The 16646-nt window shown below is 38.3% G+C and overlaps 1 protein-coding gene across 2 annotated transcripts; it reads right to left on the bottom strand.

Moving 5' to 3' along the window:
* Positions 1-620: 620 nt before the first annotated feature.
* On the bottom strand, positions 621-14494 carry MCTS1 (MCTS1 re-initiation and release factor). Of its 2 annotated transcripts, none has more exons than XM_019824234.3 (6): positions 14162-14494; positions 12832-12984; positions 12059-12156; positions 8250-8383; positions 5767-5834; positions 621-4781 (listed from the first exon to the last, which is right to left on the bottom strand). In XM_019824234.3, exons 1-6 carry the CDS (start codon positions 14170-14172, stop codon positions 4700-4702), a joined length of 546 nt encoding a protein of 181 aa, XP_019679793.1. In that variant the 5' UTR covers positions 14173-14494; the 3' UTR covers positions 621-4699. The 2 variants fall into 2 exon arrangements, with proteins under 2 accessions (XP_019679793.1, XP_019679792.1); XM_019824233.3 differs by lacking the exon at positions 14162-14494 and adding an exon at positions 13543-14130.
* Between the last annotated feature and the right edge of the window lie 2152 nt (positions 14495-16646).

Below are 16646 nucleotides of genomic sequence, written 5' to 3'. Positions count from 1 at the left end.
TGCTTAACCGACTGAGCCACCCAGGTGCCCCAACAACTGGGGTTTTAATTAGAAAAAAAATTTTTTTTAATTTTAGAGAGTGCACACACATGAGTGGGGAAGGGGAAGGGAGGGAGAGAGAGAGAGAGAGAGAGAGGGAGGGAGGTGGGGGGGTGGGGGGGGAGAGAGAGAGACAAAAAATCTTAAGCAGGCTCCATGCTCAGCACAGAGCCCAACGTAGGGCTCGATCCCATGACCCTGGGACCATGACCTGAGCCAAAATCAAGAGTCAGACGCCCAACTGACTAAGCCACCCAGGCATCCCTTAATTAGAAATTATTTCACTAATTAATCTTTTATTTCTCAAAGTATTCAAGGATAAAATTTGGTGTCCTTTCATTTTTCACTCCAAGAGGCAAATATTAATAGTACTAATTAGTTTGGATGTTTTCATCTATTTTTCCTCCCCATGACCTGTTCTAATGAACATGATATTACCAGGAGAATTCCAGCAAATCATCTCCTGTATATTTATCCATACATAAATTATATTCTCCAAGAGGCCAACCTTTTAAACCAATCAATCAATCAACCCAACCAACCTACCTGTCTAATAGTGTCAATATAGATTTAAAAACTGGTTCTCAATCACATTCATTTATTCCTGTTCTGATGGAGTTCCAGTCCTTTACAAGTACTTAATTAGTTTTAATATAATATGAAACAAAGTAGTGTTATAGTTCATTATAGGTAGTCATTCTTTTACCTGCTACAAAAAGCATAATAAAGTATACATACAAAAATATAAAAACATAATGCAAAATATATATTTACACGCATCAGTCTCCATGTTGAAAGACAGGATTTCTTTAGGAACTGTTGCTGAGAGACTGAGATATTAAGAATACAATTATATTTAATCTAAATACAATTAACAACATACTAAACACAAGTGTTCTGAAGGGCTTTCCAAATATATTTCAGTGGCCTAATTCTTACAGGTTATAGCTTGAGTAAGCTTCTGATTGCTTGAGACCTCAGAAGTGATGGTTATAGTGACACAGGATGCATGCATTTTCATTTTTTTCCTTTCATTATAAATCAGGTTTAGTGGATACTCCTTTAGAAATTGGAACATTTTGAGTCTCCTGAAGAGCCTTGAGAGACATATTCTCAAAATTAAGGAACCTAGATAAACAAAGTTAAAAATACTTACTATATTTTGTTTGGGTATACATTCATTTCATATTCCCATTAATATATAATTGCTACATGATTAATATTCTCACAACAAAAAAGTGAAATATTTTACTGTAATGAAACACATCTGCAAATTGAGTCATTTGCCATTCTTTTATCTTCTGAAGCACTATGCTTAGAAATACTGCATCCTCAGTAGCTGATTTGTATGCAGAGGAGGAACTTGGCTAGATATAATCATTATTTGACAAATGCCATATGACCTTCTGTTTGGGGACTATCAAATCTCAAATTGGAAATGTTCATGACTACCCCTGGGATAAATCCAGCTGCCTGTTTTGGGTCCAGAACATTCACAAAAAAAAAAAAAAAAAAAAAAGAACAAGAAAAGGAAAAATGCAGCTGCCAACAAAACACCACCAAACCACTATAATAGTCTGCTAGTAGAGGGCTGAACAGGCCTTTATATTATTGCACAATGGGACAACCTTTGAGTTGGAATGCTCAATCCTTGCAACTCCAAGACATCTGGATTTTTTTAACCTTCTCACATTGGATACAATCTAAGCAATATTTTTATATTTAGCTCATGTGTAATTTGCAAATTTTAGTGACTGAAATTGGAAAAGTATTAGTAACTTCCCAGTGGCTTTATAAATTGGTATTGGGCTGCAACCATTACCTAGGTTTTCTTAAATGTCAATTTAACCACTAGACTGGAAGCTCCTTAAGGGCAAGGGCCACCTGTGTATTATTCATCTTTGTGTCACGTCACCTAGAAGCTAGCAAATATTCAATAAATGTCCATTGAGCTGAACTGACCTTGGCTGACTAAGGATGTCATATACACAGAAATGGCAAGATTGTAGGCTGGCTTGACACAAAATTAATTTGGAAACTAAAAATGAACCGAAGACACATTGCCTGAGAGAAAACAGGCTCTCCCTGTATTCGTAATCTCAGGAATGTGGGTAAACTAAGTTTCCTTTAAACGCAGCACAAAGAGGCTGATATGCTAGTTTAACCTCTTTGAATTAGCTTTCCTGCACGACCTTATGCTTAGAAACTGATCAGGCTCCCAGTGTAGAGTGACACCCCTGATTAACACCATGACCTGAGGCCTCAGACCCAGGGGAAGGAGAAAACATACATATTTAGTCCACATCACCAAGGCAACACAGTCACTGTACCTCAGCATAGTAGGAAAAACAAGCACAGATGATGATGTTAAATATTTTTAAAGTGTTCTGTACACCCACTGTTAACAGTGGTTAGAAACAAGGATAAATTATTTCAGAAACCAGGCAATTAAAGGTTTTAACTTCTCTAATATGCGAGTGCTTTGTTTTCATTGCCATCACTCCATAGGCAATCTTGGTCAATTAACATTAACTTAGTACCAACAATAAAGGTTCAAAGTTCGGTTTTGACATCAGTGACTCAGATATTTTCTTCTTAAGAACACCAGGTGCTACAGGCCTCAAATAGGGCGTCTCATCCCTCAAATGGAAAGACATCTGACTTTGAAACCAGTAAGTCAGCATAACATGAGACCTGCTGAAGAAACATACCCGGAAAGAGGATTTATAAATGGGCTACTGAGGAGACTATTTACACTTTTATACACCAGGAATAAATAGGAAAATGTAACAATATGGAAAGTTGTAGGATATAACTGTCATAACAAAAGCAAATATTCTACAAAGAACTTCAAAAGGCTATAGAAAGTAAAATATCAGGGCACCTCCATGGGCTAGGAAAGATTTTGGCAGACATAAGCATTGTAACTAATGATGAAGCAAGAAAAATTCTCTAAGCCTTACCCCAGCCCAGATGAAATATTCCCCCAAATTTTCAACCTTCCTTTACTCTTATCCAAGTTCACCAAGAAACTTCCAGTTTCCTAATTGTTTACCCTAAGCAGACTTAGCACTATAGATGAACACATTTACATTCTAATGTGGGAATCTCCAAGTCTTACAAGTTTCATTTAGTGGGAGATGGTTTCTCAGTCTGAGGGTCAGACCCTGGATCTACAACCTTCACCTATGTTGTATCTTGGGAGGCCCAGCTGCAACAGCCAGCCAAATGGTCTCCCTCTTTTTACTATCCACCCTCACCTTTCTCACCAACTTCTAACTGTAACACAGGTCACCACAATCTTGTAAATGTCTGTATCCATCTGAAAAATAAAACCACATGTCACATATTTGTAAACAACCAAATGAAAATGGCTGAGACACTAGAACAGCGAGGTTATTAGGAAGAAATGCCTATTGTCACTATGTAAATTCATAACTGCTCCTTTAACTCCCAAAAGAGCTTACTTACTGTTCTTACTGAAATAAGCCTCCATGGCCTTCATATGCCACTTAGGATAGGACATACACGCTCTTTGGGGGAATACAGTAATGACCCAAATCTGGAAGTTCTGGGCATCTGTGTAGTATGAGTTTACCCAGCTTCAGGCCAGGGCACTAAATAAATTGAACCTGAATCTCTTCAAGCCTATCTGTGTACAGGTCATACAGGGGACATAAAAACAAGTTAAATTACTTTACAGCGATACAATCAACAAAATCCAGAATGTGGGAGAAAACTCTGTAAGACAAAACAACCAGATTCCTTCAATAATTAATTTAAAGGGAAAATACAAAGGGAGACCTTCTAGATTAAGAGACTTAAATAAATAACAACTAAATGCAATATATGGACCTTGTCTGGTACCAATTTCAAGCAAACCAATGGTTAAAAAAATGAAAAAGAGAGGCAATCAAGTTCATTTGTCACATATTTAAACAAGATATTTGATCATATTAAGAAATAGTTCTTTTTTGGGGTGTGATAACGATATTTTAGGTGTAATGATGTTTTTAAAAAAATTTAGCTTTTAAAGATACATATTTAAGTTACTGTGGATAAAATGAGATATCTGGGATTTGCTTCAAAATAATCAGGGAGTGGGGTGGGGAAGGAGTAAATGAGATATAGATGAAGTAAAATTTGCCATGAATTGAAGCTGGGTGACAGATACAGAAAAGGTCCATTATACTACTATTCCCCACGTACTTTTATATATGCTTGGAATTTTCCATAATGAAAAGTTTAAAAATGACAACCAAACAAACAAAAAACACACACAAAAGAGAAGAGGCATTTCTAGGGTAATAGGAGAAAATTCCCAGTCCAGCTTCCAGCCCCATTAAGTAGCCAGATTCTCTGGGAGGTCGGCAGGTTAATCTACCAAGTCCTGCCCTTCAATTTTACATTATTGGCCTAAGAAAGGACATTAAGTTGTCTGAGTTTGATTACTTACCAGATACCTCTTAATGTCCAAGTTTGCTACCCAATTTTAACTGGACTTTAAGAAAAATTAAAATAATTTTTGAAGCTAACAGAATTTTAGCATCTGTTGAATTTATTCAGCATAACCACAGAGGTACTGTCTTCATGCTGTCACACACACAAACACAGATACAGCACAATATCCATATTTAGCCATGTGCATTCCTTCTGAGGCTCATTTATATGTCTTCATATGCCACAGCCCATCATTTAAATAATGGATATTTTCAATGCCAATTCCTTTGTTGACTTTCTCACTGTGGAAGGAGAAAAGCACATAAACATATTGTTATGAATTTTTATAGGCTTACTTATGGTAAATATAATTCCGAGTGCATTGCTATTTTGCAATTATTGAGCCCCATGCAGGGAATTTATTTATTACATTAACGTTATTGACTACATTAAATGACATTACTCTGCTGCAGTTCCTGTCTTAAAATGATTCTAGTGATCTAACTAGTGGGCCTTATAGAAACAAAGTAATGATGTCACCATACCAGGAGAACATCAGAGTGTTGTAATTGACTGTGGAACAAAATTAACAGGATTAATTTGGTCATCAAATGAGTTCCAAGTTTTTCAATATATTGACTACATTTTGGTAAATATCTTTAATACTTCCTTAATAATCTATACTACTAGGTCAAGATAGAAGATAAATACCATGTGGTACTGAACTGTGTCACAGTTTTAAAAATTAGTAGCACAACATTCTTCCCCCCAATTAAAAATTTAAGTCATACTGAATAAAAAGTTCCTGGGGCACCTGCGGGGCTCACTCAGTTAAGCATCTGACTCTTGATTTCGACTCAGGTCATGACCTCATGGTGTGAGATGAGGCAGCATCAGGCTCTGCGCTGGGCATGGAGCCTGCTTGGGATTCTCTCTCTCCCTCTCCTTCTGTCCCTACTCCCGCATCCACACGCAAGCACGTGCGTGTATACCTTCTCTCGCAAACAAAAAAAAATTTTGTTATTTCCTAAAATACCACACACATACATATAAAACAGCTGTGTTGGCACCCGGTTCTTTTCAGAGTGCTTAAGAAAGAATGCAATCCTGGAGACAAAATAGGTTTCAATGGCTTCCGAAGTGTCAGGAAAAATCAGAAACGAGGCTTCTGTGCTTAAGTATTTGTAAGATGTGATATGAATGACAGCAAATTTCACCTGTAATTCTGATGCTTCCCGCATAGGTTACCCTTTCTCAAAAGCCAAGGGGGCCTAATGTGAGACTTACATATCTTCTGCAGACATCTTCATGACTCCAACACACAGAGCATGCTGTTTTCCTTCTGCCATGATTGCCTGAAAACACACAGCTAAGAAAACTATCAAAATGCCTTGGAGAGGGGGTATCAAACAATGATCACGTTACTAGTTAAGCCACTTTGAACCCATCTTGTATCCTCACCCAGACCATCAACTCAATTGAGGGCAGGGACCTAGCAGAATCTGTGGGCACACTGTAAATATTCAATAAATGCTAAATGAATGAATCTAATAATCATTCTTGGTTTTTGAGTTAAATGTTAATACCATAACCCAATGCCAACAAAACCAAAATAAGACCTGCAAAAAAGATAAAATTTTTCATGTAAATATTAAAAACTGTGAAATAAATAAACACGATTTGTTCTAATGTTGTAATCAATGAATGCCGGTTTTATGTAATGGACACATTTTTTTAATTTTTTTTAACGTTTATTTATTTTTGAGACAGAGAGAGACAGAGCATGAACGGGGGAGGGTCAGAGAGAGAGGGAGACACAGAATCTGAAACAGGCTCCAGGCTGTGAGCTGTCAGCACAGAGCCCCGACACGAGGCTCGAACTCACGGACCGCGAGATCGTGACCTGAGCCGAAGTCGGCTGCTTAACCGACTGAGCCACCCAGGTGCCCCATGGACACATTAAAATAATAATTATACCCCCAGTCTATCTGTAACAACCCAGTGTATGTTTCAACCTTTCTAGAACAACCAAAATGTTCCTGGTTATCATTTGAAGCATTTAGAATGTTACACATTGCAGTACATATTTTACAAAGCAAAATTCCCAGGGTACACAGTATCTCCCTGCACTAGTTTTGCAACTATCTAAAAGTCTGTAATTGTTTCAAAATAAAAATTACTTTAAAAGCAAAGGTTAGGCACTTGAAAATTCTTCCATTTAAGAGAATCTCCAGAACTATAAACCTACAACACTTAGAAAAGTCAAAAACATTAAAAAGAAAACCTGTCCTCACAGAATACTTTTCTCCATCTCATTTTCAATTCATAGACTCAGCGTTCCAAAAATATTTGAGCACCTATTATGTGACCAGTATCTCTGTCGACACAAGCTGTTCCTAAGGTACCAACATATACCTTATACAATCTACCCCTTAAACATAACTGCCACAACAGAGGACACTGGGCAGTGTCGGGAGACTAGACAGTCTCCTTCAAGTACAGGACACACTCTTAAACCCACTCCAATGGCCTTCCCACTCTACAGTGATTTCCCTATACCTACCAAGTATTTTCTCAACCTGACGCAAATGGCCCCTTTATGACAAAAGAGAAGATCTCCTCCTCTCCAGACTAGTTGACAAAAACCTATTTGATCTAGAATATAGCTAAACACCACTGTAGAAATGAAAATTATGCAAAATTACTCAGTTACATCATGAGTTTTAAGGACTATCTGAAACTTTAACATTTCTCTTTGAGAAAATATGTTCTGAGGCCCAAACATCCAACTTAAAAATGATCTGTAATATAAAAGTTGGGGATTGTCAGTATTTCCCACTACCCACTTCTAACACTCTACCTGGTGCCTAAGCTATTTTCCCTTGTGAGTGCTTTTACTCCAGTATATATGGATAAGCCAACTATAAAAGTAGCAAGCTGATGGGGGCGCCTGGGCGGCTCAATCAGTTAAGCATCCCACTTTGGCTCAGGTCATGATCTTGCGGTTTGTGAGTTTGAGCCCCACGTCGGACTCTGTGCTGACAGCTCAGAGCCTGGAGCCTGCTTCAGATTCTGTGTCTCCCTCTCTCCCTGCCCCTCCCCTGCTAACACTCTGTCTCTCTCTCTTAAAAATAAACATTAAAAAAATTTTTTTAAGTAGCAAGCTGATGTCTAAAGAAGTGATCCAATCATATCATATATAGCCTCTCCATTAACAATCTAGAGTTTCAGGGGTGCCTGGTGGCTCAGTCAGTTAAGTGTCCAACCCTTGATTTCAGCTCAGGTCATGATCTCACAGTTCGTGGGTTTGAGCCCCACATCGGGCTCTGTGCTAACAGCATGGGACCGGCTTGGAATTCTCTCTCTCCCTCTCTCCCTGCCCCTCCCCTACTTGCACACACACACACTCTCTCTCAAAACAAATAAATAAACATTTTAAAAAATAATCAAGTTTTATACTGTGTCCTGAGTCTGATAACATTGGGCAGTAACTGGGCCGGAATGCAGCTGGGACTTCTTATTACTTGTTCCCATTTAACTTCTAAGATGGGACATAGAAATGATGTTATTTCCCACACATTGAAACGCAACAAGAAAGGCTGAAATGATGTTTTTTCCCACATCTTGAAATGTAACAAGAAAGTCATGAGACAACAGTAGCGGTAACCTCCAGAAAAGTACACCTAATCTTCTCTTGGGTGATAGATCTTCCAGTAATGACAAAAATACTGTGAATACATTTTTCAGCAGTTATAGCCTGGGAAGGATACAACAACTGTATCTACTGCAGCAGGGTAAAGTTGAGCTCCAGGAGAAGTTAAGCCTGGACACATGATATTTGCTCCACTGAGAACAAATTTGATGGCTCCTTTATCAACCTGCTGGTGTGGCAGGATAAAAGGATCTAGAAGAAAAGAAATACATCACATAAATTAATGAGACTAATGACTCAACAGAAAAAGGCAAAGGACATGAGCAAATATTTCCCAAAATTACAGTATTCTGAAAAATGCAAAATAAAACTGAAACACCATCCTTCATTTATCAAGTTGATAAATATTTTTAACAAAAGTAATTCCCAGTGCTTGCAAGCATTTAGGAAAACTAGCATTTTCATACACTGCTAGAAGGCTTATAATGGAGCACAACTTTTCTTTAGGACTACGTGGCAACATGTATCAACAGCCTTGAAAAGGTTCATACTCTTTGACTTGGTAATTCTCTTTCTAGGACTTTATCCTAAGAAAACATTAGAGATATACAATATATTTAGGCAGAAATATAATCATTGCAGCACTATTATTTACAATAAAAATAAACTGGAATCAACCTCAATGTCCAACAATGAAGAGATAAATGACTTAAGGTATGTCTATAGTACATATATAATAGAACAATACTTTTGGAAAATATGTATTACTCTGGGAAATGTTCATAATATAATGTTAAGAGGAAAAAAGTAAAATAAAAAAAATACCAAAGAGATCAGTGGTTGCTAGGGAGTGAGAGGAGAAAAAGCAGGAAGGGACAAATAAGTGGAGCAGAGGACTCTTAGGGCAATAAATTATACTATGATACTATCATATGACAGTATCATAGTGATACTGTAACAATGGATACATGACATTATGCATTTGGTAAAACCCACCAAATGTACAATGCAAAGAATGAACCCTAATGTAAACTATGGACTTTGGTTAATAATAATGAATCGATATTGGTTCATCAGTCATAACAAATGCATGACACCAAAGAATAATAAGGGAAGGGTGGTAGGAAGTATATGGGAACTCTTTTTTCTGCTCCATTTTACAACTGCCCTAAAAAATAAAGTCAATTAATTAAAAGCTATTTAACGGAGAGCCCAATTTAAAAAGGAAAAAATATTTTTAAAAAAGGAAAAAATATATAAACACACATACACAATATAGGAAATAATTGGATGGAAGTACACCAACATACTAACCATGGTTATCTCTAGGTCATAGGAATACAGGTGATCTTATTTCTGCACTTTCCAATTCTCTAGAATGAACACAAATTCCTTTTATAATCCCAAAAAATTTATTTGTGTGTGTGTGTGTGTGTGTGTGTGTGTGTGTGTGTGTGTCATAATCTAAGAATTAAAGGATCCCTGAAAGATTCAAAACAATGGCTGGGCGGGGCGGGGGGGGGCGGCGGGGATTTTTTAGACCTCTCAGGGCTTTCTAGGAATATTAATAATTGGTAAAATTCATTCACTTTAATGTCTTACCACTAGCCCTCCCACTATTCAGAGAATAAGTATTTTTTCTACCAAGACTACATATTAATTTAAACATCTTATTGAAAAAAAGAAACCTGAAACAAACATAATTTGTTTTCTAGTTCTCCATCCTCGTTAATACCTGCCCTTTAATAATGATGATGATAATATACAGTAGCAGTGGACAGTTACTTAACAATTACTACATCATTACAATGGCTATCATATATTGAGCCATTACTGTGTTCCAGGCATTGCATGCACGAATCTCATTTAATCCTCACAATCCTGGGAGATATGATATACAATGTATCCATTTTTTTAAAAGATAAGGAAATATAGCTTAAGGAGTGCCTGGCTGGCTCAGTGGGTAGACCATGCAATTCTTGAAGTTGGGGTTATGAGTTCAAGCCCTGTGTTGGGTGTAAAGATTATTTAAAAATAAAGTCTTTAAAAAAAAAAAAAGAAAGAAAAGGAAATAAGGCTTAAACAAGTGATGACCTGTTTAAGTGGCCTGGCATAAGTGACACACACTGGAAATTGAACCCAGGTCTGCCTAACTCCAAGTATGCTTTTAACCACCATATTATCCTGCTTCTTGCACATCAATAACTTTAGGATGTTCTAAAAGGTTGGTTCCCAGCAAAATATTATTAAATAGGAACACCTTTCTATTCCAACTTATTATGCAAATGCTTAACATACAGAAAAACCATTAAGAATAGTTTGATTGAAGGGGTGCCTGGGTGGCTCAGTCAGTTGAGCGTCCAATTTCAGCTCAGGTCATGATCTTGCCCTTCAGAGTTCCAGCCCTGCGTTGGGCTCTGTGCTCACAGCTCAGAGCCTGGAGCCTGTTTCAGATTCTGTGTCTCCCTCTCTCTCTCTCTCTGCCCCTCCCCTGCCTGTGGTGTAAGTGTGTGTCTCTCTCTCTCAAAAATAAACAAACATCAAAAAATGAAAAACAAAGAATAGTTCAATGAATACTTGGATGCCACCCACTGAGATTGAATAATTGTTCATTAACGCTTTGCTCTGTTTGCTTTATCTCTATTTATGCACACACATTTTGTCCCCTACCATTTGAAATTTCAAACATAATGCTTCACCATAAATAAGCACATATCACCTAAAAATAGTCATTCTCCTACATAACCACAATACTATTATCATACCTAAAACTGTAACAATAGTCCCACAATATTGTCTTATAGCCAAACCATATTCAGAGTTCCCCCCAAGAGCCCTAAGAAAGTGTTCTTTATCTTTTTTGTGGGGGAAGGGGGAGGGCTTGAATTTTGCTTTTCAAACCAGGATCTAATCTAGATTCATGCAATACATTTGAGTACTTTGTCTCTGTCCTCTTTTAGTTGAGTAGGAATTAACGTCACCAGAATATTTTCATTTTAAACTTTTTCCACTGCATCAGGACTCAGTTTCTCTCCAATGTGCTTTTTTAACCTGATGAAATCAATACTTAGTCAAGTAACTGTAAATAATTCTTTATAAATACTAAAATGATTCACCTCTTTTAAGATTTGCCCCACTGCTCCAGACCTCTGCTCCACCATGTAATTCAAAATTTATCTCATCTTACCAAAAACCAAACTCATTAAGTTACCACTACCACCTACACAGCCTTCCAGTCACTCCCCTTCTTTCTGCCTCTTGGCTAGAATGCCAGAAAGACACTGGTTTGAAAAGCAGAAATTTTAACTTCACAGTTGAAAACCTCTTGTGCACCAGGATTTTATCTCCTTTGAATTTTCTTTTGTAATGTACTCAATCTAACAATGTGCAAATGTAGGTATGTAACAAACATTATTTTGTTTCACAACAGCTGACCTTGCCACCCAACTAACAATAACTGGGACTACCACAATTAGCCAATGCTTTCCCTTAGATAGAGTTAATCTCTAGGAGGCATATCTAGATACGAATTTAAAAAACGGAAGTGCTCACAGCACTTATCACAGTCTGTGAATAAACATTCATGTAATGATCTAATTGTCTATTCTTCCAACTAGACTGTGAGCTTCATAAGGACAGCGACCATGTCTGCCTTTGCTTCCCATCATATTCTCAGTACCTAGCTCAGTACCTGACACATAGAAGTTCAATAAATACTTGCTGAATGAATGAATGAATGTTCTTTCTTGGCCTTTCTGGACCGCATAATGAGAGAATTTGCATTTTTCAGATTTACCACAAGACGGGGATTCATTTTAGTTTTATACCCCATATCACCTAGTATTAATAAATAAGTACCAGAAGTCACTTTCAACTCCCCTTATATCTTTCCATATCCCCAAATATGTATTTTCTAACAAGACTTACATTTGTGAAGTAACCTTAGGGTTGGATAAAAAGGCCCTTCTCTTTGTCTAAAAAACAGTAATTCTCCATTTACTGTAAGGATTTCTATATGTTCATGGCTGTAAGACAAATGTCACAAAGTACCAAGTTAGATATTTTATTCGAAAAATGAATATACCAAACACCCTTTAAATAATAACAAATATGAAACATATATATACAAAGATACAGCAGCTTCTTTTTAATTTCATTAAATATCCAGGCAATGTTTCCGATTCTGTGTCTCCCTCTCTCTCTGCCCCTCCCCCGTTCATGCTCTGTCTCTCTCTGTCCCCAAAATAAATAAACGTTGAAAAAAAAATTAAAAAAAAAAAAAAAAAATATCCAGGCAAAAAAAAACCATTATTTAAATTGTTTCATCTACCATACCAGTCCAGTAGAAAAAAAAATTTTTTTTGACCTACTGTAATTGTAGTTCACATTTTATTATTTTAATTTCATCGTTAGATAATTCAATAAAACAAATATTTACAGTACAAACTGAAATTAAATCCAAGTCTGAATAAAAACATTTAACTCTTTAATAAAACAATTAGTACACAAAGCCACATTTTTCACAAACATGAAGAAACACTTGACAATACGAATATTGTTTTAGAATTATTCTATTTATCTGCTCCTATAATTAATCTACCAATGGTTAATGTGACAATAATTCCATTTTTTATGAGTGCAATCTAATCATACAATATTAAGCTATTCTGAGCTGTGCATAGAGATAAATAAAGACTTACCATCGAACCATTTTGACAGGATCTTTCTTAGGCATGATTTGATTAAGCCATGGTTCAATACCTGGAAATTGCTCTATCAATTGGTTCTTAATACCCTTTATAACTGAGGTTTTCAACTGGATGCAGTTAGACACGTTTTCTTTTTCATCAAATCTGTCAAATGATTTTTGCAAGGAAAAAAAAGGGATTTCTAAGCAAAAATATCAGAATAGCTAAAAATATTGTTTTAATTTGTCATCTATTCCCAAGTATTTAGATGTCTAAAATAATTATGAAATAAATTGTTTTAATATAATTTCCCTTTTATTCTGTCCAGCACAAAACCAGTGTCTTAATACAATATTAAACTGTCATGTATACACAATGAAGGGGAGGGGCAGGTGGGAGGATGTGAGGCATATTTCACATTATAATCTGTAATCAGCTACACAAATGCCCTTCCTAGAAAACCCTACTCAATTCTACCCAGGGAGAAACAGTTTCCCACCTATAACAAAACCTGTGTACAAAAAAACAAAAACAAAAACAAAAAAAAAGTAAAATAAAACAAAAAACCCTCGAGCATTGAAATACAAAAGACCAACCCAAATAAAACCTAGGCAATTAGCCCCTGCTAGGCTATGTAATCTGCTGAGATTTTTTTTTAAGTGATAACGATGACTTCTAAGATTTCTATTTATTTTTGCTCAAAATGTCATGCACAAAACCCACCTTCCTTTGCCCATGTTCCCCCTTTGCTTTTTGCGTCTACCAAATCTGGAAGGCAAACCCACTAAGTAGGTTCCCAAAGAATTTTTGTCTTCCTTATACTGAGTAGCCTATGGGGCAATCACGCTATTTTCAAGACAAGGTTAATCTGGCAGCTAGGCAATAGGCATGACAGGCCGCTTGCTTCCTGTCACCCAGACTCCTTCACTCCCATGACCCAGGAAGTCAAGCCTTCCCTTATTCAGTTCATAACTAATAAACATATGGCAGTGAGTGCAGGGCTCTCCTCTCAGCTAAAGAGGATACACCCTTAAATCACAGTACAAGGATGTGATTGGTAGAACCCTAGAGATGGCGATAGGACTGGGAGAGGAGGCAAAAGAAAAAGAGGAGTAAGGAAAAAGAAAACGAGGGTGGGAAGATCAAAACCCGACTGAAGATTAGGGGTGGAAAGCTTAAATGTTGCAAGTTGCGAGTAAGAGCATAGTACTCTAGAAAACCTTAGTGAGTAAGGATGGCAGGGGCGGGGGAGAGAGAAAGAGGTTCTTTGCTCTCGCCCTCTTCCCCACTCCCACCCCACCGACTTTGTGAGCAGCCAGTGGAGCCCACAGCATGTCCTTACTTCTTGAACATGATCCAAGGTGAAGGGGGCGACGATAGGGAAGGGCCCGGAATGGGGGGAAAAAATTGAATTAGAAAGGGTCCGGCAGATCCCTTGACACGAGGAAGGCCGGCACTGACAGTCAAGAGCTGTTGTCGTTATCCGGAAAGGGAGACAGACAGCCGCACTTTACGGTTCTCAGTGAAATGTGACTACTTCCGCTCCTCTGAACACGTCGGCATTTTTGCCGACTCTTTTGGGGCTACCGATTCCTCTCCAGAGAGGAGAGCTGGAAGGGCGGGACTAGAAAGGGAAGAAGAGATAGAGCAAACATTCTGGTTGCAGGAAGAGAAGAATGAAGGGGGCGGGGAAGTCAACCAAGGCAGCATTTATGGCAGTTGCGTCAGTTACGGGCTCCTCAAAGGGTCAAGAGTGTTCCGTGTTTGGTTGCTACCTGCTGTTAACCTAAGCAATTTCTTTAATGGTAACGATTTTTGTTCCCCGAAACAACCGAATGGACTGGTGCTTACCGACCACCGGGAACCCAGGCAAGCCTCACGGCATCTTGTTAATGTACTCCTGGGCTTGCCAGGTTTAGCAAACAAAAATACAGGACATCCAATTTTTGAATTTCAGGTAAACAGTGAATTTTTTTGTTTGTTTGTTTTAGTTTGACTGCACCTCATGCGATTTTGGGGACATACTTATATTTTTAAAATTTCCTTGTTATCTGAATTTAATTGGACGTCCTGTATTTTAATCTGGCAGCCACACTCACCAGCCATAGTGAGGTGACCACATAGAATTATTCACTCGGTTGTTGTCCCCTGCCTCATCCCCATACCTATAAATTGGGCTATAACCCAAGGGAGGTAATTTCCTTGTCGATAAAATGGTCTCTAGGCAAGTAATACAAGATTAATTTTTTTACTGTTTATTTTTGAGAGAAAGAGAAAGCGCGCATGTGCGCATGAGCAGGGGAGGGGCAGGGAGAGGGAGAGAGAGAATCCCAGGCAGGTTCTGGGCTGTGGTTGCAGAGCCCGAGGGGACGGGGGTGGGGGGAGTGATTCAGTTCCAGGAACTTTGAGATCCTGACCTCAGCCCAAATTAAGAGTGGGACGCTTGGGGCGCTTGGGTGGCTCAGTCGGTTGAGTGGCTGCCTTCCTCTCAGGTCATGATCTCACGGCTCCTGAGTTTGAGCCCCGCATCGGGCTCTGTGCTGACAGCTTGGATCCTGGAGCCTATTTCAGATTCTGTGTCTCCCTCTCTCTCTCTCTCTCTCTCTGTCCCTCCCCCACTGATGCTTGCTTTCTGTCTCTCAACAAATAATAAAACATTAATTTTTTTTTTTTTAAAGAGTGGGACACTTAACTATGCAACCCAGGCACCCTCAGACTAATCCGATTGAAGAGATAATAGTTAGAGCCACCTGGGTGGCTCAGTCAGTTGAGCGACAAACTCTTGATTTCGGCTCAGGTCATGATCTCGATTGGTGAGATGAGACTTGAGCCCTGAGTGGAGCTCTGTGCTGACAGCTCCCGGTCTGCTTGGGATTCTCTCCCTCTCTCTCTGCTCCTCCCCTGCTTTCCATCTGTCTCTCTCTCTCTCTCTCTCCAAATGAATAAATAAACTTTATTTAAAAAGAGAGGTAACAGTTAAACACATTTTACTAGTGTAACTTCAAAAAAAAAAAGTGAATCGGGATGCCTGGGTGGGTCAGTCAATTAAGCAGAGGTTAAGCAGACTGACTGGAGATCCCAGCTCAGGTCTTGATCTCAGGGTTGTAAGTGCAAGCCCCGTGTTGGGCTCCACATTGGGCATAAAGCCTACTTTTTAAAAAATAGCCAAGAAACTATAGAAACATACAAAACCTAACTAAACAGACACCACCCAGGTGGTGGAGTGGATTTGCACTCACATGTAAAACAAACCAGTCTCCAGGGAGCAAATAGTATATATTGGGGAGATAGGCACTTAGAGCAATCACAACAAATGTATGTATTTGAATTGTACAACTAACTTTTCCTGGATTCTATGGTAAGAACGATCTTCTAATTATAATTTAGCTTCTCATGAAGACCTGCCTGGCAAGAATTCGCTATTTTCAAATCCTCATGAACAATTGTTCATCTTTGTAAATTAATGAACTGTCATTTTGGTTTATACATCAGTCTCTTGTCAACTTCCTTAGCGTGACTCCACCTTCCTGGCATCAATCAACTCTATGACATTTAGAATATTGAGTTTATGAACATGTAAAACTGAAGCCCAGACCCCAAGCTGTGGTTGGTGCTACACTGTCAGGCTTCTTGCCAAATAGCTTTCCTCTCCTGGCACATCACCCTGGGAGCCTGCCATGTAACAACAAATACATTAAAACAGAAATAAACAGGTATTAAGTGGTTTGAGATGAGTGTAAAAAAGATCATACTGAGGGCTCCTGGCTGGCTCAGTCAGTAGAGCATGCAACTCTTGATTTCGGGGTTGTAGGTTCAAACGCCATGTT

This window comes from Felis catus, chromosome X (genome assembly GCF_018350175.1).
Source record: "Felis catus isolate Fca126 chromosome X, F.catus_Fca126_mat1.0, whole genome shotgun sequence".
Lineage (NCBI taxonomy): Eukaryota > Metazoa > Chordata > Mammalia > Carnivora > Felidae > Felis > Felis catus.
Note: the sequence above shows the minus strand (reverse complement) of the source record. Positions and strands in the feature narration are given on the sequence as shown.